The sequence below is a fragment of the Ambystoma mexicanum genome, chromosome 2p (genome assembly GCF_040938575.1).
Source record: "Ambystoma mexicanum isolate Mex_15411 chromosome 2p, UKY_AmexF1_1, whole genome shotgun sequence".
In the NCBI taxonomy this organism is placed as follows: domain Eukaryota; kingdom Metazoa; phylum Chordata; class Amphibia; order Caudata; family Ambystomatidae; genus Ambystoma; species Ambystoma mexicanum.
The window spans coordinates 323234501-323258017 of NC_090923.1; the positions used below are offsets into that span (position 1 = coordinate 323234501).

Here is a 23517-nt window from a genome sequence, read left to right on the forward strand (position 1 = left end):
GTAATGGGTTCTGTGTTAGTAAGACTGAGCCCAGCTGAAAGCAGGGGAGGCAGTGGCACGACGTCCAGAAGGAGGTGGACCGTGCAGTCTTCTAATGGTGCAGAGAGTGCATGGAGCCACAACATGCTGAATCGCTTCAGAAGCTGTAACGAAGCAGACAGCTGCTGAAAGTGGGAAGGTGGCTGACCCCAGTTAGGCGAGACTGGCACCAGGCAAGCAAGTCCCAGAAAGTAACTGGAAGTAAGGGCAAACCAGTAGTGATGTGGGGATAGTAAGGAGGTCTCTGCTTCATGCCAGAACAAGTGTAAAGCCCATCAGAGTCCCATCAAGGGCCAGGGAGCCATAGCAGAGCAAAGAGTGCATCTGAGGAGTATTTCCTCAGATCAGTGGCAGAAATAAGCCCACTCACCACCAGAGAAGAGTCTGGGACCCGAAGAGAATAAAACTAAGAATCTGAGAATATGTTACTCATATCAGTGGCAGAAATAAGCCCACTGATCACCAGAGAATGTTCTGGGACTCCAACATAACTGAAACAGTTACTGGAGGAAACCATCCTCACAGCAGTAGTATAGATAAGCCCACTGAAGATCAAAGAAGGGTTTGGGACCCTAACACCACTGCAGAAGCCATCCAAGGAAATCTTTCTCATTGCAGTGGCAGAGCTATGTCCACTGGGATCCAGAGACTGGGACTTTGCTGATATAGTGAGAGGGTGCTAAGAGAATCCCCCCAAAAAGAACTCTAAAACACCAGGAGAAGGGAGTTATTCTTCCGGTGGGGAAACTAAATCCTTTCAAGTACACTGACGAGACACAAGTGGAAGGGTGTCATCCCGCTGGCCCTTGTTGTGAACTATATTTAACATTGCAGACCAGTACCAGGAGAAGGGAGGCATTCTCCTGGTCCATTAAGTTAACACTGAATTTATTTTAAATGACATTTGGGATCTAAAATCGAAGCATTTAGATAACCAGACTTTTGAAGACAATGATATACACAGATGGAAGCATAATCCGACCCATTAAGTGAGATCAACTTTATTCGGCTTTTAAACTACCACAATAACCTGGGAAGTACCCCATTAATCAGACGTAATCACTGATCGTTTTGTTTTCAAACTGTAAATTGACTGACTGACTCACCTGAACAGCAATCACTCAATTTATCCAACGGGCTGGTGCAATTTGAGTGATTAAATAATGTATTTTTCCCTACGCTAAATGTAAGGTTCTTGGTTGTAGGCTCACATGGCTTTTCCTTCCTTTGCTGACAAGGGGCCAGATTTATAAAAAGTTGTCCTATGGGATTGCTCCATTGTAAAATGTGTTTGTAAATCAAATCCATGGTCTATTGGCCTTGTCTCACAAATGTTACTAAACAGCAAGTATGCAACCCAGAAGTTACTTTCAATGGTGCTGTGACATTCATTCAACATTTATGCCTTCAACCACAAGTCCTTCCTCTCCCTTCTACAGCCTACAGAGAAGGATCGGACTAGGCCTTGCAGTTTCCATTTGCATTTGACTACTGCAAGGATCTTGATTGTGTTCACCAGAGAAAGTCCTAAATCCGCTACAGTCCATGCTTCCCTCCTCATGTTTGAGCTAAACAATCAAGCTGCATCTTCTCAAAATTGAAAGCATTCTACTGGTTGTGAATGAAGTGAGAACTAGTGGTGAACTTTTATTTGCCATCAACAGCCTTTCCCAGTTATGGGCAAACTGTTGGCTTCCAAAACCTGCTAGCTATCTGCCATGCATTAGATCGTAGTGGATCACTCCACTGTCAAACCTATCCCATTCCCTGAACCTTGTTAAGTGCTCCGCAGATCGATGAAAACACACCTCCCCTATCTATGACTAGGATTTTGAACTGACATCGTTACTCTTCATCATTCTCTGAAATTACAACCTAAAGGAATAAAAAACAAATATTATAATGAGAAAAACATATGTCAATGAAATCAGTTAAGGCTAACCAATTATTTCATTGCATGTAAAATATATGTGTGCTCCAATAGTTTTTGGCACTGAAGGAACATTTTAGGAAAACTGTTGAAGCCTAAAGTATGATGATTTTAACTTGGTTGGCTGGTAACCTTCTCCAAATATCTTTTTCACTTTTATCTCTGCACTGTACAACATTCAAGGATACATAACATAGTCAAATGTGATTTATTTTTAGAAGACACATCTGCCATTTTATCTTGAGGGCAGTGTGTTATCAGTTATGATGGAGCCCAGGTATTGCTCTGCAGAGATGGGAGGTGTACAATTGGTTCAAAAGCTGATCTGAATTTTCTTAAATGACAGAACATGTTGTAGTTCCCTTCATTTATAACATGGAATTACAACCAAAGATACATTTTCTAAAACCGCTATGTGAATGTATACATTCATATTTTTCCAAGCAATATTCACTCATTACGTTTGAGTTTTGTGAGCAGATTTGTATTTCACCAGACCTCATTAAAATGTTGTAGGCACAATGTGTACTGAGGCTCAGCAAATGTGGACCAAGAAGAGAATGGTATATTTGGTTTCAGTAGAATAATAGATATTTCTTGGTTCCATTGCTTTATCCCCCCCCCCATTTAATTAATTGTTTACTATCTGCAGCCTCTTGTACAGTACACCAAACGTTTGCTGACTATATTGAATTGTGAGTGTGAAATGTAAGATGATGTTTTCTTGCTATTTTACTTATGAGTCATGTACATTTTTGTTCTCTTCTGTAGAATTACTCTTTATGACTACCAGGCCATGTGTAGAACAAATAAAGAGAGTAGTGACAGTGCCCGTAGTTTACTAAATGTAAGTATGCACTAGTCACCTTCATTAATACTCACCCATAACATTACTATTAAAAGTAGATACTTGCCTATCATTTCAATTTTCATATTCAATATCTGCAAGGATGATAGTAAGTGAATGCTCAAAAAATCTGTTAATGTACTGTTGTGTCATACAAAATACAAACCTTTATTTCATATGCTTAGACCTACATGGTTGTATCTATGTAATTGAAAGAAGGCATTTTGATGTTGCATCAGCACTTCTCCATCAATTCATAATCATACAGATTTTGTAAAACTAGAAACAAAGTCAATATCTACAACATTGGTGCTGAAAATCTGAATTTATTTAAGCATCACCATGCTCATTTTGTAGCCAAGAAAGGCACAATCATGATTGTTTTCCTAAACCAAATACACAGTAAAATCATGAGTTCTTATTTTGGATGTGATACATACAGATGATTGTAACACAATACACAGGTATTCTTAACATGATTTCCGGTTAGCACTAATTTTGCATTTGTTTCATCATTATTAAACAGTTCCATAGTGAGCTGAATTATTTCACACAGGATGTGCACATGCTAATGCCCTCCGTACTAACCCCCTAATTGTGAAATACTCTGGAACTGCCAAGACTGTTCCTTATTAGTATTAATTGTAAAATGAACTTACAGTTATTGAAAAGAACATTGTCTCATGCTTTCAAGATTGATCTGTAGTCGTTAGAATGAACATGGATTTGCTACAATGTATTCACAATCACAATCAAAATAGTTATTGTTATTATTATTATTATTAGTAGTAGTAGTAGTAGTAGCAGTACTACTAGTAGTAGTATTTGCATATGGCCTGATAACATTCGGACTGAATAATAAAGCTGTAGTTGGGTTTTAAAAATGGTAAATACAATTATTCACTCTTCTACTATGTGGATGCTACCAGTAAAAACACTGAGGGCAGCATTAGCTTTGATACTCTATGCAGCGGTGGTCGGTGGGCACACGTGTTTACATGGTGGGCAGTGAGGCAGAGGAAAGGGTAAGTTGAATAGCAGGCCCGCTTGTAAGAAAAAACGAAAACAAAGGAAATGCAAACACCAGCCTTAATTTCTGGGAGCATTTAATACCCATGCATTTTCACATAGAACCGTAGTCAGCCATTTTGAAATTCTAAATGCATAACTAGTTGTACTAATTTGTAGGTGAAAAAGCTCACTAAAAATTAAGTTAACAGCGTAATAGAACATGTGACAATACCATGAGCTTTGCATTTCTAGTGTATTCAGCCCTGCTTGGAGCCATGCTATCCTACACAATGCACCTATATCAGTAATTTGAATTACAATTTTTCAAACCGAGGTAGAATTGTATTTTGCACCAATCCAAATCCTATTTTATGTGCTGTTTGCATACATTTTGTTACTGAAAATATCATTTCATACACTACAAATGCACTTCAACGAATGTTTAGTGTTTGAGAAAATGTAATTCGTTCGTTTGTTAAATACTTCAGACATAAAATGATATGCCAGAATTGTTTTCTTCTCATTAAACACGTTACTTCTCTCCAGCCTTACAAAGCCTTCTTTGCTGCAGTAAAATGGATAATGACTGAACTTATATTGTAAGTAGAACTTGTAAACATTTCATGGCTCATATGAATTTTGCTTCCCTGCATCCAGTTGATTCCGCTTATAAGAACGGTGTTTGGGATTGACGATAATATGGAATATGGAATAACTTTTTAAAGTGAAATAACCGAATTTGAAAGTATCTTCATTTAAACAGAAATATTTCATTATTGACGATTTGTAAGTGGAATCCGCTGCATTTTTATTTTTTTTTAATTTTTTTTTAGCTCGGGTTACACTTAAAGATCATGCCATTTTCAATATTTTAATGTGCTTGGAAACGTGCACAGTCATGCTAACCCTACTGGTAGACATTTTAACTCATTTGATTGAAACTTACATTTATTTACTCATTGGTCATTTTGCGCTTTTTTGTGGCTATCAGAAATATACTAATAACATATCATGTTTGAGATAATGCATTACGTGGGGTCACTTTTGAATATGCAAGTGTACTTTACAGTAAACGGTAGTCTGTTATCCACTAAAGAAAACATCTTGGAGATTAAAAAAAAGGCCTCCTAGGGTTTCATTTGCTGTGATATAAACAGTTAGGGCTCTATGACAGATGTATCTGGTGCACTTTGATGGTTTCCTTTGCCATTGGGGCTCTTTTTTATATGAGATTTCAAGTCAATGTCTGCTCGTTGAATGTAACACAAACAAATATGTCAGAAACGCTTGTGCGTAAAGTGCAAATCTAGAAAGCATTTCTAAAAACATTTTAGTTATACAGCAAGTAAGGCATTGGTGTTAATAAAATATATGAAATATATATCAATTAGGACTGTTTCATTTGCTATGTTATGTTTCAGGTGGTGTGTTCGAAACGTATTTCTTGTAGACTTTTATTTTATTTCGGAGAGGCGTTTTGCTGTGATGGAAACTCGAACAAGTGGTGTGCCTAAGTTGCTCAAAACCAGACACAATCAGATTGAAATGTGGCTGATCCTTTAATGAAAGGTAGAGACAATCCAAATCTGTGGGGCAGATGATTGGTTTGCAAAGCAATGCTGATTTCTTATGAGCACAGACGATCAAAATCGTCTGCACATTTTGGTCATCACCTTCAAAGGTGTGCACAGTGCCAGCAGATTACACTTCTCGGACACCCCAGAAGTATGTTCATATGTTCTGCAGCTTCTGCAGACGTTTTCCATAGGTGTGGACTGCCTCTTATGAAAGGTTTCTTTCCCACGGTCAGAAAAACATTTTGAAGAATATTGCAAAAAACGATGTACTCGGAAGAGTCAAAAAGGTCATACATAAACAAAAAGATTTGCTGGAAATGAATTTGGGTTGAAACCACACTGGCTGTTTTTAATTCTCCTTCTGACATATCAAGCTGATTTTTCAAAGGCGACACACATTTGCAACTGGCATGTATATACAGACAAAGACACACCACGGCTCATTCTTATGCGGGCACTCGCGGGCCTGTGACCTAAAAAAAAACGTGTTTGACAGTAGATTGCAGTCAAGAGCATGCCTCATTCTGCCCAAGTTACCTCTTATTATTGCCCTCTAACATTCAACGTTTTTACATGTTCACAAAATGATTCATGTTTGGAAATTGGTTTCAAAACACATTGACCACAAACAGCTTAGATCTCTTAATCAAGTTGTCGCAGTAAATCTCTAGAGTGTATTTAAAGAGAAAAGGAGACATATGCATAAATGTATTTACATTTCAACACTGGCCACACGCGTTGGCATAAAAGACACGTTTCCTTACCCTAAATCCTGGCCTCAGCATAGACTGTATTTTATTTTCGTATGCATGACCTGGCCAGGAAAACTGGAACCATATTTCATGTTGCTGTGGAATCTGAACGCATTCTGAAAAACAGCCATACATAATGGCCAGCATTGAAGTTGGTGTGGCTTGCCATGCCTTAGGAATGATTGCAGGCCCGTGTTCATCAAAGAAACAAATTATGAAGTAATGTTGTAACTTGCGCGTAATGCTAATTTTAAAGGGATTCGGGGCCATCAAACTACTCTTGATAACAAAACACATTTTCACCCTTTTTTTAGGTTTCTGGTGGAGTTTAATCTTTGCAGTTTGTGGCACTCGGATATTTCAGTTAAAGGTAAGAAGATCATGTTTTATATAAACAGGTTTGCCTTTTGCAGGAGGCTTTTAATAACATGCATGGCATGTGATCCTCTGTAATATGTGTGGGGAAACAGTGACATGCACAATGGAAGTTTTACTTGTCTAAATTTAACATGAGTTTAGCGGCGAAAACAAATCACCACTTGTTTAGTATTAAAATTGAACGTGTTGGCTCCTTTTGGGGTTTGTGCTTCTAACCTACATTGAATGGTTGTCCATCTTTCTAGCTCTGCGTTAGCATTTTGAATATGGAAACGACTCTCTGTGGGATCAATCCTGTCTGTGTATTGGCCTCTATCATATCAGATCTTGCACCTGTATTCCTTAGTCCAGTAACTGGCAATCAAGTAAACAATGATTGTACATCTTTGTCACCATATATATGCATCATTAGCACCTGGGGCTTCCGGATTGAAAACCTGTGATGCTACTTGAAATAACACCCACAGTGCCAGGGCCCATTGTTAACTTGGGCTTCAGGTCATTTCCAAACGATTCGGCCCCCTTGATTGGATGTTATTGCTAATGTTCTGCATACAAGTTTGGAAATAAAAAGTGCTAGGTATATTTGGGGTAACCAGGGGTAAGGGTGCTGTGGCTAAGGTATAGCAATGTGTGTAATTCCATTGCCAGCTGCAGACTATGGAACTCTAGGCTACCCCTGCCTAGTGTGACAAAAAAAGTTAATTACATTCATTCCAAGTACATGCGCTTGTATAAACAGAACAGCTAAAATAGCGTAACACAACTGATCAACATACATTTGCATAGTCAACAAGATTTATTTCATGGTCAATATTGAGTATGCCGACACGTGTTTCGACCAATTCTGTCTTTTTCAAGGCACAATGACTAAACCGGTATTCACATGTGTCTTGGTTGAAGTGCCCAGATTGGTGTCTGATTAGAATTCAGTTGCAAATATGGTGGCGTATTGCCTGTGATAAAACTGTTGCATTTATGAATAGAGTGGTTTCCCTGGTAGAAGTACAAGTTGCTTGTAGCTTAAGTCATTGCAGGTCTGACTTGTAAGCATCCCTGCCTTCGTCTGGCCTGCACGATAAAATGCAATTTTCCACAGGCCAGCTTGTCGGAGGGTGAGCCTGAGGTCTGCCATTTCCGTTCCGCAGCTCTGCACTTGCGTTTCAGGGCTGCAAGTTCAGAATCGTACCAGGTGTTACACTTGGCATGTTTCAGGCGGATCCTCAAGACTTGGGCAAGAATGTCGAGAGTGTTAGTGATGGCAAGATTAAGGTTGCTGAGAGCAGAGTCAGAGGTAGAGTCTGCAGTGGGAAGAGAGGGGGGCTGAAGGTGGATGTGAAGGTAGAAGCAGAAACTCGTTTCATTGGGTGGATGTCCGTGAAAAAGGTTGGCAGAGCTGGGGGAGAGTGGGGTGGTGAGTGGGGCAGAGAGCAAAAGATCAGTGTAGATCAAGGCATCAAGAGTGTGTTCAGCTGAGTGGGTAGGACCAGAGGGGAGAATAGAGAGGGAGAGCGAGGTGCAGAGATCATGGAAGAGAGTGGGTGCTGTGATTGGGGAGTCAAGGTGGATGTTGAAGTGGAATTTGAAGTAACCCAGGAGAAGGAGTTTAGAGGTAGATGTGAGGAGAGAGGAGGACAAATAAGCCAATTCTGAGAAGAACAAGGTGATAGAGCCAGGGGGCCTGTAGATATTGACAATGGCCAAGGAGTAAGTGGGAGAGATGGCCAGCTTGCAGACCAGGTAGACATATGATAAGATTGCATGGAAGGCTGACATGACAGGTGTGTACTGCATCTCCTGAAAACATGCACACAGGAACATCCCAAGGAGACTGACTCCAAGCAGGATGAGGATGTCATGGAGGTGTAACCAATAACACAAAGCACATACATAACTTATCAATGAGACACGCACTCCCTCATTGAGTTAGGACAACTCACAGCTTTGGTGACTGTGACCATCACCCAATTATCACCATATTGAAATATACATCCTCAACCCTATGTGTACCACATCATTTCTCTATTCGGATGCATATATCACCATTTATGAACACCATTGCTTATGCATGACAGTTCTCAACCATACCTGGTGGTACAGCTGTTGTGCTGTGAATTTGCATTTGTATGTTGTATTTTATTGTGAATTTATTAAGCGCCTTACACCAAATCCCTCACACGCCTCACATGCAGATCCTAATGTGCCCCGATATAATTGCATAGAACATTGAACATTAGCCACCTGTGCATTCCACATTACAAATATCTTTTAGCCAACCACTGCAACGTCTGTCACAATCACACCCTCATGGATCGTATCATGGATATTGTTACTCATCCATGTCAACTGGCCACCAGGGTGAGTCAATGGATTAATCTGACATTATCCACTGCTGAGTGTGACTCCATATGAGCCAAAATGTACGTTCACAATGCACTATCCACAAGCATGACACTGTGAGTGTGTTCAATGGCATGTGTCTTGCTGGCCATTGGCACATATAGGTATATCAGCCTCACTAAATAATTCTGATTCCAGTAATGTATTCTGTAAGATTAATGTCAACTGGAAACATGGATCAAGCATCCACTTTCTATGATGCATACCATGTAATGGAAGTGACCATGGATGCATTACTATAGTATTCATGGAGGGGAGGGAAGGACCCCAACTGACTGTACTGCAATATTTGAAAGCATATCATGTGGTGAGGAAGGTACATATATCATGCACACATGGCACTCAACTGATGTGGCAGCATAGGTGTCCAGGCCTCCCATTCCGACCCACCTGCTCACTTGTGATGAAGCCACTAGTCACCTCTTCAAATGGAGTTAGTGCCTCGGCATGTGGTGATCCACCTCCAGTAGCCTGGGCAGAGGCCACATTGCTGCAGAGCTTCTCATTGGTCTGCCTAGTGAGGTCTCCCATCCTTTTTGGACCTCTTCCACAGTGCCCCTCTCGATCCAACGGGCATTTATCTGGTCTGTGAACTCCTGACACATCCTCCACCACTGGGTCACAGGAAGGGCACTGCCAGCCCAAGGGCACAGGTCAACATGGTGTGTGTTGACATCATTTCTAAAGATTTGCAAGTCCTCATTGGTTTAAGCACTTCTTCCTTGGTGGCACGTCTCCCTAAGTGTGGCTAGCCATGGTGCAGGCTGGCTCTTCTTGGCCCTAGTGGGCCTTGGTGGTACTGGGGCACCTGTAACCTCACAACCACATGGTTGACCTTTCTTCTGCCCTTGTCTCCATCTTCTCAGTGCACTCCTCTCACACATGGCCCAATGTGATGTTAAAGGGAAAAGGTTCTCCTTAGCACAAAGTAAGCTGTATTTACCGCAAGGTATCCCCAAATGTTGCTGCATCCTGGAATTCTGCTAGGTAACCGTAAATATTACTGTGTCCACGCATGCCAGGAATAGGACATGCCGATGCTAGGCGCACATGTGCACACTATTTACAGCCTTACGCGAGTATCAGCTCATGCGCTGCACGTGCAGCACATAACCTACATGCCTAGGGCAATTCCTCAGAATTTGGCATTTCTGTGTCATGGATCTAGTCGAGATGCCTGTGCCTTGCAGTTCCTCCTGCCGTGTGCCATTATGTGCTCCCTCCTCTCTTATTTTGACTCCAGACATCAACAACTCCTGCTGACTGAAAGTGTGTCACTGGTTTCTGACCACTAGCACTGCCTTGATGCGCCTGGCTTTCTATTATAACCTGTTCTTCTGTGGGTCTCTGGGAGGCTCTATTACAACCTTATATGCCATAAATAGACTTCCACACCACCATATCTACATCACTGCTCCGCAGTACAGGTGAAGTCACAGCCCAGGCTCACTGCACAAGCCTCAGGTGAACCATGTCTGCAACATAAATCAGAACCCCCAAGGTGGCGAGATGGAAGGCTGCCAACCTATCTGCTGCTGAAGTTGGCATCCTAGGTGAATGAGTCCTGACCCATTAGTATTCCCTCCTTTTTACTTTTACTTTATTAACTTTTTCCGATGTTATAACTTATAAAGACAGCCAGATTACTGAGCATGAGTCAAAGATGGAAGATCATATGGCATTGCCCTACCTTATGATCAAACAAGAATAAGAATAACTTCCAACCCATCCCCCCCCAAAATACATTAACATTTACACAAGACCTGGTTTAAATCAAAGTAGTTCAGGTTCCAAGTCCACTAATAAACCTAATGACCTGCACTTCTTTAATCGCTTTTTTCATTGCAAAGTGAGCCTGCTACCAGAGCACAATTTGTCTTAGATTCCCAAGGTGCAACTCCTCCCCAAATCCAATCCTCTCCCTGCCATTCCTTCCTTATTCCAATCAATCTCACAATAACATGTATCTGGCCTGGAATTCAGACCATTCCACCTCACAGTTCGCCCCTCTCTCATGAATAGCTGCTCTAATCCTCTCCATAATGTATATATTCTTACTTGTGTTTACCCACTCCTTCTTAATGGGGAGAAGCTTTCTTTTCCAATACATTGCCAAGCATGCCCTCCCTGCCAATAACAAAGCATGTGGCAAGTGTGGTAGGCTGCTGAATTCCCCTTCAGTATTATAAAGACCAAACAGTCCCAATAGGGGAGTCTTTGTCCTGGAAACCCCTTCCAACCCTTAAATCCATCCCAACACCTTGTCCCAATAAATGTGGGCCTTCTCACAACCCCACTACATTCGCCAATAGTCAGCCCGATCTCTGCATTCATGTCAGCAAAGGGAACTCAGTGCCGGGAACATCTTAGAAAAGCAAGCTTGATCTTAGTGCCAACTGTGCAGTAGTTTAATTGTGTGTAGTTTTTATTGACATGGAATTGATACTATACGCACTACAGCACATTTTAGGCCATAACTGCTCCTCCACTTCTAGTCCCAGTTCCCTCGGTCACTTGACCCTGAGTCCGTCCGAAGACCCCTTGCTGGCCTCCACCAAAGCCCTGTAAAGGGCCGAAATCGCCCATTTCATTCCCACAGTAGAATCCAAAACCTTCTCAAAGGGGCTTAGCTCTCTCTGTACCAGTTCTCTCCAGAGTTCAGCTGTAATCATTCCCTTCAGCTGTAAGTATGAGACCACAGATATTTTCCCTAGTCCTAGATCTTTCTCCAAATCCACCCTTGAGATGATCCTTTCACCCTCCCACACTTGACCTATCCTTGTTAATCCCGCCTTAAACCAAGTCTGAAACCTCTCCAACTTCAGAATCTGATCCCGTACTCCCAGAGACCAAAGGTGATTCAGAAGTGATGGCCATGTCACGACGCTCATCATCTCAGTACCCTTCCTCAGTACATTCCATATGGTGCCTAAAATGGGGTGCTCCCTTATCCTCCTCGGTATCTGCTCTCTCGGCACCCATATTCATTTGTCAACTGTCGCCTGACAGAGAAGAGAATTGTCTAACCCCACCCACTGACAATCCTCTTGTTCTCACAGATGCGGGATCAGGACTCTAAGTTGTGTCGCCAAATTGATATCAGGGAAGCCTACTTCCCCTCTCCCCTTTGGTAGTACCAAGACCTCATATGCCAGCCGTACTTACTTGGCCTGCCATAAGAACTACAGGAGGCGACCCTTAATCTCACAGAACATTGGCACTGGAATCTGAATTGGTATCATCTGAAAGAGTATAGAATCCTGGGCAGGAAGTTCATCTTAATGGTGTTCAACTGCCCCAAGCATGACATTTTCATTTTTCCCCATTTCTCCAAACCCCCAAATAATTTTTTTAAAAGAGGTGGGAAATTTTACCCATATAACCCATCTATTTTCCTTGTAAGGTTTATACCTAAGAAGCACAGGTGATTATCTTCTATCCCAATGCCCAGGGTGGACAACCTCTGTCTGTCTGCATTTGTAATCAGAGTAAAAGGGAAAAACATGTATTTTCTGGTGTTATTTCCACTGCTGCTGGGACCGAGGATATCGGCTTCCTGAGGTGTAGCATAATGTCATCCGCAGACAGCCCTAACTTGTATCCCACTACACCCACCTGGATACCCTCCACCCTAGCATCCTGGCCAGGGACTCCAAAGAGAGAGCAAAGAGTATCAGTGAAAGGGACCATCCCTGTCTCGTAGCCTGATCCAGGATGAACCATCAAGAAAAACTCCCATTAGCAGATACACTGACCTGTGGGTTCAAGTACAAGGCCAAGCAGCCCCGTAGAAATCTTGGCCGAGGCCGGATTTAACCAAGGTTGCCTTCAAAAAGTCCCAATGGACCAATCAAACAGCGTCTCTGTATCAAATGATAAGAGTACAGGGTTGCCCCGTACTCTTCGGGCCCCCTCATTCAAGTGACGGGATTTTTTGCATTGTGTCTGCTCTCTGTATACCCCTTATGAGACCCACTTGATCCAAATGGACTAATCACGACATATGTAAATCAAGCTGTGTTGCTAATACACAAGCAAATAACTTTGCATCTAGTTTGAAAAGCTAGATTGGGCGATATGATACGCACACCCAGGGGTCCCTCCCCTCTTTATGAATCACCAAAATAAGAGCGTGCACAAAAGTCCTTGGGGCCTTTCCTGTCTCTGGGATGTCATTGAATAGCTTTGTTAAATGAGGGACTAGGATCCCAACAAAAGTCTTATAAAAACCTGCAGTTTAGCCATCTTCACCCAGAGCTTTACCTAGGTTAAGGTTACGGATGGCTGATAAAATCTGTTCCTCCACAATATGGTTATCCACCTCCCTGGACTCCTCCTGTATCAGTGTCGGTAACAGCACTCCTCCCAGGTAGGCTTCTCTCCCCCTCCCTCTGGGGGATGGTACCTCTCCTGTATATGGCTTCAGAAAAGTCTGCAAAGGACTCAACTATACCATTCGTTGACATTTGAAATGTGCCCCCTGGTTCTGCACCCCTGCAATCCATCTGTCTGCATGATGTCAGCGTAATTGTGCCATCAGTAAGGCATCTGCCTTATCACCCTTTCCGTTATACTTCTATTTTGAGAATTGCAGCTTATTTTACCTTCCTCCAACTGCTTGATGTCCTCCCTCTTGTCTCTCACTTCCTCTATCCATTCCTCCGTGTCCATGCCGAAGTATGTATTCGCCTTTCCAAAACCCCTATTTACATACACAACTTATTCTCCAGTAGTGTCCGCTCTCTTTTCTTACAGACTCCCTCCCTGATCAGTACACCTCTACATGTCGCCTTACCCGGCTCCCAGATCACGCCCTGGTTCACCTCCCCTGTGTCATTTAAGAGAAAGTATTTCTGAATTGCATCCTCTAGTCCCTCCCGAAAGACAAAATCCTTCCACAGGGATGCATTACAGCTCCACAATGATTTTTTAAGACCACGATCTGGCCAGGCCAGATCCAGGGAGACCATGTTGTGATCAGGCCAAGCCACCGGGTGAATCTCTGCCCCCAAGGACCCACTCAGGAGGTCCCCAGAAGCACAAAGATAGTCTATATCGGTCTATGTCCCATGGGGCGCTGAGTTCAAAATGAATCACCTTTCCTGCGGCTGAAAGACGCGCCACATTTCACACAAATCATAGGAGTTCAAAATGTTCTGCAATTCTTCTGCGATCAACAAGGGGGGGTATAAAACAGTTGACCCTGTGGCCCTTTCGTTTACTTGGAAGTTTGCCCACATTTTAAGATCCCAAACTAAAATCAGATGTCCCTATCCCTCATTCAAAGCTTAAACTGCCCTTATTGGAGGCGTAAAGTGCAAAAAAGGCAAAATTGACCCCTCTCAGGAGGCCCAACAGCAATATTGCCCTACCCTCTTCACACCATCATATTTTCTTCACTTTCAGTTTCAACCTCTTGTGTATGAGGATGCCCACTCCCCTTGTTTAATTGCACCCAATCCCCACTACACCTGACCCACAAGATGACAAGGTATGTTTCTTTCCTCACCTCTTGATACTCTCATTTCCTGAAGGAAAAGCATATCCACCTCCATTCTACAAAAATCTCTGGCCACTAGAGACCTCTTGGTCAGTAAGTTCAGCCCTTTCACATTCAGAGTGCAAACTTGTAGGCGGTTACCTTTTGCTGTACATCAAACATCTCTAAATGGACCAAACTCCTCTTGTAGAGAACATATTTCCCCCGGTCAAAGAAAGAACTCAAATTATTTTCACCCTACCCCCAACTACCCCATTTCCCCTTAACCCACCTTCCCACTTTCCCTTGCGGCCCCCTCCAGTTAACATCACTGGATGAATACCGGACCACAAATAGGAGCCATTCCAGCAGGTCATCTCACCAAGCTACTTCAATATAAGAGCCCCAACTCCTCCCGTGCCACATTGATCAACTAAGGATACCCACAACAGCTCATCAAGGAAACCCAATCTGATGGCAATTTCAAACCACTCTACGCAAGTAATATGGAAGTTTACAAAATTATTCTCATTAGAAACAAAAAGAGAATACAAGAACTAAAAATGTTTGTGAGAAAAAACCAAGGGGCCCTGAACACAGCCCAAACCCTCAAAATTCTCAAAATCCTCAAAATCAAGAGTTCCCCGCTGAAGGTATTCGATTTCCTGAACTTTGTCAAGCCGGGGTCCCTACATCTACTTGGGCCTTTAATGCACCACTACTTGTCTCTGGGAACTCCAGTGCATACCTCGGGGGTGGGTTCTCCCTCACCCATCAGTTTGCCTGAGACCCTCTGAATATTGTCTTCAGTAAGCAATTTATAGCTGTAGCCATCTACCTCGAAAGAAATGGAGAACAGGAAACCCCATCTATATTTCACACCCTTATGATTCAACCATTTCATGAGTGGCCTACACTGACGTCTTTTTGGCAGTGTGAGTCAAGACAGGTCTTGAAAAATTGTGATTTGTGCATTAGCCAGTGTCGCAGTGCCAACCCCCCTCGATTTTTAAATAATCTTCTGTTGGTCGGGAAAGTTGTGGATGCGGGCCAGAACTGACCTCAGGTCTCTGCCCACTTCCCGACCTCTATGAACCCTGTCAATCTCAGGCTCGTCAATGGCATCAGCTCCGAACAAAATGTCTGCTGATTTGTGTATGGCTAAGTGCCAGTCTCTTTCAGTCTCTCCTTCCTTCTCAGAAATCCCAAAGAATCTTAAGTTATTCGTCATTTCTCGGTTTGAGGGTGATCTCCCCCTTTCTCCTCTCCAGTTCCACCATGCTCATATCACTCTGGGTCTCCAGGGTCTTGAGGGATGATTGGTTGTTTTCCACTGCTTGCAGCCTGTCGTCCATTATGTCAATTCTGAGATTGATTTTGTCCACTTTGTCTCCGATGTCCGCTCTCATTCGCTGAATCTCCTCCTTGGAGGGAGGTTGACACAAGATCCTCACTGACCTCCTGCATATTTGAAACTGGAGAGGATTTTGTTGAACTTGGAGTCCGTAGATATTCAAATCGCTCCATTTTCGATTTTCTGTCCATGCAACCCTGCAATGAGCTTCAAATGGGCAGGGTCAGACACCCTCCAGGAACACCTTCAGCCCCTTCTCCACTGACGGATCACTGTGCTCTTTCTCGGCCGACACTCATAACTTTATGACTGCCCGTCCTAACAGGAACAAACCACCCGACTGACCATGCCAGAGGCCGACCCCCCTCTAGAGTTGCCTGGCACAAGGATCCAAACAACCCCATCACCAAGCTTCACCCTGTGTCTTCTTTGCTTCAGAACGGGGGAATCCCCCACAAATCACTACCCGGGGGAGAGATCTGGCACCTCCCGAGTGGAAACCAGCTCCTCGTGGGCTCCCATGACCGCCAATAGAGCCCAGACACCTGGGTTCATGGACACCTGAGGACTACTTCAGCAGAGAAAGTCTATGCGACCAGGATCTGACAAAAACCCACTGGTGACCCACGACTAGGAGTAGCATGGCGAGTAGGCACCCCCCCTTTTTACAGGACAGGGGGCCCTCACCTGATGAGCAATGCTCTGAGACCTCTTCTCCTAGCCAGGCCTCAGCTTCAGACCCAGGTATGCTGTGGGCCACTTTTCAGCGACCTCCTTGTGTGGTGTCCCTCCAATGCATATTATATCAATACTGTCGAGGACCGTTTTGGGATTTACTATTGTGAGGTCCCAGTTCAATAGTCATACTAAGGAAACACACAGTTTCTTCATTAGAAAAGATGATTTTAGATGAGCACATGTCTCTGGCTGGGCTTTCAAGCGCATGTGAGTGCACTGTGTCATGCTAAAAAACACATAATGGGCCACACTGGGTGGGTTATGTGTCTACTGCTTTCTAGATGAAAAGAACTGAAATCTTTAATAGGTTCTCTCTGTCAAGCAGGTGCAGAAGTGTTCTAAAAATAAGAAGAATATTCTTCGGTAAATCCTTCTCTTGTAATAATTTCTTAAAGTAGGACCCTCAGGGTTCATTGATGTGGGGATCCTTAGTCCGAATGCTCTGACTGTGTATGATCTTGTTATACTCTAGGTCAGGGCATTTAACAGCCGACCGGTTTCTGTGGTAAGGGACCTGACATTGGAGATCAGAAATGAGACCATCACAAGCACAGTCTTCAACAAACCTAAAGACAGAAACTCACTACTCACATATAAGAGCTACCACCCGGCCAATCTCAAAAAGAACCTACTTTTTGGACAGTTCCTCCGATATCGCAGGAACTGCTCACAACTGACAGATTACAACCGCCAATCGTCGGTCCTGGCCACCAAACTAAGATGGAGGGGCTATCCAAAACATCTAGTGAAACAAGCTCGCAAAAGAGCTAGGGATATCCCTAGAGAAGTAACACTGGAACACCATACTAAACAGAGAGAATCCGCTAACCAAATTACAGCTGTATTGAGTTTTTCACCATTGACCAATAAAATCAAAAAGGAGGTCCTGAAACTCTGGCCCATACTGAACGTCGGCAACTCATGTTTAGACACCCCCAGATTTGCCATCAAATCCTCAGAGACTCTCTGGTGCATTCTTATAAGGACACAACCTAGACTCAACACCTTATGGGGCCCGAGCCCAGCAGTTGGCCATACACCTTGTGGGTCATGCAGTGTATGCTCCAGCAATACAAGAACAACCAGCATAGATATTGGATGGCATTTCCCATGGACCCAAAAGAACTTCACCAACTGTAATAGCAGTAATGTCATGTATATCATTACGTGTCCATGCAAAAAGTGATACGTAGGCATGACCATGAGACCGATTAGAACACGCCTTGCGGAACATAGGTCATGCATAAGAACTGCAAAAACCACAGCTCCAATGGTGAGACATTTTCTTGAACAGCACCACAACCCATCAGACTTCACATGGTCCATTATTGAAAAAATAAAAGTACCCACAAGGGGCGGCAACATCCATGACCTTCTCTTTAGACGAGAACAGCTCTGGATTTTCCGCCTGAAGACGGACAAGACTGGCCTTAATGAACCAACTAGCTGGAAAACTCTGTCCACACTATGAAGAAGAGGAACAACAATAATTTTTGTACACGAATCGAGTGTTACCCATTGCTGCAGGAGTCTGATCACTCGACCCAAAACAACCTCCCCTCCTGCCCCCCCGCCACTGGGGTGGCACAACATGATCAGCAGAAAATCAGGTGTTTTAAATGCACCACACTGAGGCATGATCTGCCAGGATCTGCGCATCTGTTATGCTGTACAGATGCTGGCCTACGACACAATGGCCTCACACACTCACAACTTCAGCCTGACCCTAAAATGGAGGACGGGCGTCCCAGCCGGGTCGGCCATTTTGGGGAACGCACACGTGCCGCTGTGTCAGCGCCATGACAACCATATACACAAGGAAATGGCGAGCTGCAGTGTCGAGAACTCCTTGCGGGCGGCCCACTAGACCCAGCAGACACAAGCAGCAGGTAAGCCCCTGCAGTCGGCACTGTTCCCGAATAGCGGGAGACAGCCAACGCTTGACTGAGATGAGAACACGGACGGGACCGTACGATCGGATCCCGTCCGCGAGGTGTATTTGCAACGGGAGCTGGTACGCCAGTGCGTGGCCACTCCCGCAGTGATGTAACTGCAATTTCTGGTTTTCTCAATGCTAGAACAGTAGTGACTGCTTCATTTATTGCGACCATGCACTAGTACAATTGTATTGGATACTATATTTGGCCCCAGGTCCCAGGCCGCCTCACCCGTCCATGCAAAAACTACTATCTACATGGAAAGGGTAAGATTCACCCTCCTTTACTATACTACATATGCAGTGTGTTACAGAATATCCATACTTAAGGTTGTAAATTGGGAACTTCGCCCCTGTTTTCTCTTCCACCTCCCTTCCTGTAATGCTTACAGGTAGAGGAATCGTAGTAATGCAGACAATGCTGCAATATTGACGAAGAGGGCTTCTAGTTAGATGCCCACAATTGAGCCCTGATGAATGTGGTTTAATAACCCCTTACCACAGAAACCGGTTGGCTGTTAAATGCCCTGACCTAGAGTATAACAAGATCATAAAGAGTCAGAGCATTCGGACTAAGGATCCCCACATCAATGAACCCTGAGGGTCCTACTGTAAGAAATAATTGAAAGAGAAGGATTTACCGAAGAATATTCTTCTTATTTTTAGAACACTTCTGCACCTGCTTGACAGAGAAAACCTATTAAAGATTTCAGTTCTTTTCATCTAGAAAGCAGTAGACACATAACCCACCCAGTGTGGCCCATTATGTGTTTTTTAGCACGACACAGTGCACTCACATGCGCTTGAAAGCCAAGCCAGAGACATGTGCTCATCTAAAATCATCTTTTTTAATGAGGAAACTGTGTGGTCCCTCCAATGCATACACAAAGTGTGGTGCAGCTCACCTCCCTCATTTCATGGTAGGAGAATATATGGGAGATGGAAATCCATGGCTTAGAGTGGTGGCTAGGTTGCACTGTACACTGCCATACACAGCATAGCAGAGCGGGCCTCTCTTCTCCTGGAGCGGTGGCATATAACCCTGCAGTCAAGCAAAGTTAAGATCCGAGCAATCAGGCACTCAGAAGCATCCAATTCATGTTTGCAAGTGCATGCGGCCTTGGGACATGACTTAGTATTTCCGGGAGCCGCCGTCCCATATCGAACACCTACAGGGTTACTTTTGTTTTCTCGCTGCAGTTTCAGCCGCATGTAACTAATGAACGGAACATCCGATTTGTCCTGTTTTTTGTCATATGTGCTTGGATGCATTACGCAACACCCAACCGATAACTCAACCACAGTGGGGGGGTTCAAAATGGGGGCTCAGATCACTCTTTCAACCCATTGGATCGGGAGGTTCACAGTCAGGCTTCCAGCATGTGCACCGCTTGGTGGCCCCCATGATTCCCTCTTTAATCTTCAGAAGCAGCTTGGGACGTGTGGCGGTCAAACGATCTGGAAAGACATCACGGCTGCCATCAATGTGGAGGGGGTGACTGTCCATACTGTGGACAATGCCTGGAAATGCTGGGACGACCTGAGTATCTGGAGTCAGAAGACGTCAAAGGCAGCCCTTGAGGCAGGTGCTTCCGTGCAGGTGCGCTCTGAAGGCAGCCATCAAGTGACAATGCAGCACGTCAGGATCCTGGAGAGGATAAACTCAGCACTTAATGCCCGTATGTTAGCTGCTGATAAGTTCTCATAACGTGAACAGCATTACTGATTTAGAATGTCCTGGATGAGTATGCATGAATTAAGCAAGTTATTTCTTTTCACGGCATGTGTGTTACACACATGGTAACTGCCATGGGGCCTCATGCCCCCACTGCAAGTACGGCCTCATGCACACAATGCAAGTATATCATGGCACAAATCTGTGAAGTGGGCAGGTGTAGGAGTGAGCTCTGGCAGCTTTAGGTGACAAAGAATACCTGTCTGCATGCAATTTGAAATGCTTCCAGCAAGGCATCCAACAGAGACATAACCCAGATTGAGATTTTGGGGCCAAGCAAGGTACATTTATGCATACCTCCTCTATGGGTTGTCCAATTAGGGAATGATTATTGCCTCATGTCCACTCAACAGGTGAGGCTGACACATGTGTTTGGATGTCTTGTCATGGCAATTTAGTGCTTTTGACAATCTGTTTGAACATCAGGACCAGTCAGGCCACTGAATGAAGGGGAATACATGGTATGTCATCATGTACGTTTTTCTTGTTGGGACCAACAACATTGCTGTTTGATGCTCAGCAACAGGTTCATGTATGTGTGGCATACTTTCGTATTGGGATGTCATAGAAGAATGTAACAATACGTTGTTCGATGGAGATGTGACTATTATACTATGGACACATGTGGCCAGGTGCCCTTTCCATGGCCTTGCCTGCAGGATGCACTTGGGTCATTGACTCATTGCTATTGCTTCGTGAAATAAGTTGTTGTCATGTGTATGTGGGCACACATCAATGTGCTATGTTCACATGTGCAATGTCTCATTTGTGACTTGTTATTTTGCTTTCAGAGACTGTATTCATTCAGATTTGCAAGCACCGTCCTGAGTGTGAGGCAGGTGCTTGTTGACTCATTACATTACATTACATTACATTACATTTCATTTGTTATGCGCACTATTTACCCTTGGGCATAAAGGCGCAGACAACAAAGGAGACAAACAGCACAAATGAGGACAGGATTAGAGATAAAGACCCTAGGACTCCTCTCATGATGACTGCATGCTACTAATTCAATTGCAGGAAGTACACATACATTGGAACTTTTGATTGATTCCAAGTTGTATCTTCACTTTTCCACAGTTGTGGCGGCTGAAGAAGAAGGGACAATCTGTGCTAAGGAGCTGCATACCAGGGTCAAAGCCTCGCAACACCACTGCAGACCACAGGCACAACCATTAACATCTACCTCCTTGGAGAGCGATGTCCTTGGGAGAGTGTCAACTTTTGAGCCCCTGGATCCCATTATCATGGTGGACACCACAGCAACAGAGAGAGCGGGTAGTGGTGATGTAACCACACATGGGCCCCAAGGCATGGGGACCTCATTGGAGGTGTCAGGGTGGATGGAGGAGGTGGCAGAGGAGAAGGCCATTGCAGGCCTACCCACGGTGTCAGGTGGCGATACCAAGGAAGATGTGCAGGCAGCATACCTTGCCCTGATACAGGAGGCTGAGCAGTCTAAAGTGGAAGGGTCAGCACATCCTTCTGTCCCAGGGCCATCTACAGCAGCAGTACCCACTCTATAGAGGCAGATGTAGACATCATTTATAGAGCCCACCCCCTCACTTCCATCGTACTGGATGTACAACAAGAAAGCACTGTGTTTGACACCTGGTATCATCCCAATACCACATCGAAGGTATGAGAGACAGTATGCGCTCAGACAACCATTTCAAATGTATCCTCAAACTGAACTGGTAGACATGAGCCTGCAGACACCATTGGACATAGAAGAACTATAAGAAACTGAGGCAGATATAAAGTGACGCCACTAAAAAGGGAAGATACATGGACGCACTGAACTCGATGTATGGACTTCTAAAGAATGGAGATGTGATTGAAGTACTGAAGTAAACATATATAGGAATATGAAGAAAAACCATATACACTAAGAAGATAATTGACAAAGATTGTAATATATGTATTTATGCAGAAATGCAAGGTAGATGAGACAGACAGAAGCTTGCTAAAGTAGGAAATAAAACACAGCCATGCTAAGAAAATGGATGTCGGCATCGTGAAATAGTAAGCAAGAAGCCTTTAGGAGGGAAACCAAGGTTGCAATGCTGACAGGCACTGGAATACACATTTGTGCAAGAACAAAGTGTATTTGCTTGGCTCAGAATCAAGGATGCCACAGTAATTGTAACTAGATGGCACAAAACTAGTTAAAGAGCTTAAGCTATGTACTGTAAGGAAAGCATGGTTATCAGCAGCACGACAGACACAAGGAGTACAATCGAGGGTGTTTATTGAACAGTATACGGGTGAGAAAAAGACCTAATCTAAACCTAAATGTAAGATGGGAGCAAGCTACAACCATGACAGTAAAGAAAAATCTGTCCTAGTGGTGTTGTGTCAAAACAAAAATGGCATATACTAATAAACCCATTGCCAAATCCTTTCTCTATATAACAAAAGGGTGTGGGACAATGATATGTATAACAAAAGAGTGAAATGCAAACTGAAATGTCCAAAAGGGGGCCAGTAGTTCAGGACTGCCAAACTAATACACTCCGTTCCACACATTGCATCACGGGACAAGGCGGAACAGTGGCATGACTGTGAGTACCCATTGAGTCTATAGGCATCAGGGAGCCATTTTTCAAAAAGGCAGGATCCCTTGAATCAATGTCTTTTGCTTGGGAGCACAGGACTTTTCGCAATCTCTCACCATGCATAATTCCACTCTTCTCCGGCTTTCTCGTGATACCCCTTCATTGGGTTCACTGTTCAATCACTATATAAAAATTAAGCAGTTTTGGCTTCCCTCGATCGGGCGCAAGCCTTCAACCGCCAGCATCACACTTGTTACTTTACAATCTTTCACGCTTTCACTTTTACTTACTTGCCAGTTTGGTACAGAGACTCCTGATAGGCGATCACGTCTCGCTGGGTGTACAGACTGGAGGGGTTATCTGTACTCCTGTCCTCTATATGTAAGAGTAGAAGCACAGAGCACCCCAGCCAAGATTATCTATATGGTACCTGTGGATGAGCAACCATGTCATAAGCTCTCAGGAGGTGATGCAAACTGATTCTCAAGTATACTGAGTACCCGATCCCCCCAAAGGAATGTCCACACACTATGTTATGTGCTAACACAGTTCTTTATATAAATAAGGTTCAAGATATATACGCAATTCAATAACACACTTTGTACTTTGGTCATTCTAATATGGCAAATATATCCAGTTTCTATTTAGTACTACACTAGCTTTAGAATCCTTAAAAATGCATCATCTGCTGACAGTTTTTATGTAGCATACAAATCATGCAGCAAGGTGTATCAACATAGATCATAAGGAAGGAAGGCAGGTTAGGGTTAAACAATGGCA

The 23517-nt window shown here is 43.7% G+C and overlaps 1 protein-coding gene across 4 annotated transcripts in view; it reads left to right on the plus strand.

The window, feature by feature from the left end:
• The window catches only part of CACNA2D3 (calcium voltage-gated channel auxiliary subunit alpha2delta 3), a 3251448-nt gene that overhangs the window by 2983510 nt on the left and 244421 nt on the right, over nucleotides 1–23517 (plus strand). For 3 of the 4 annotated variants that reach the window (XM_069643639.1, XM_069643640.1, XM_069643643.1), the window contains 3 exons: nucleotides 2741–2816; nucleotides 4374–4426; nucleotides 6471–6526. In XM_069643639.1, the coding sequence (XP_069499740.1) occupies nucleotides 2741–2816; nucleotides 4374–4426; nucleotides 6471–6526 (185 nt within the window). The remainder of the gene's footprint in view (nucleotides 1–2740; nucleotides 2817–4373; nucleotides 4427–6470; nucleotides 6527–23517) is intronic. The other variant, XM_069643642.1, reaches the window with a different exon arrangement.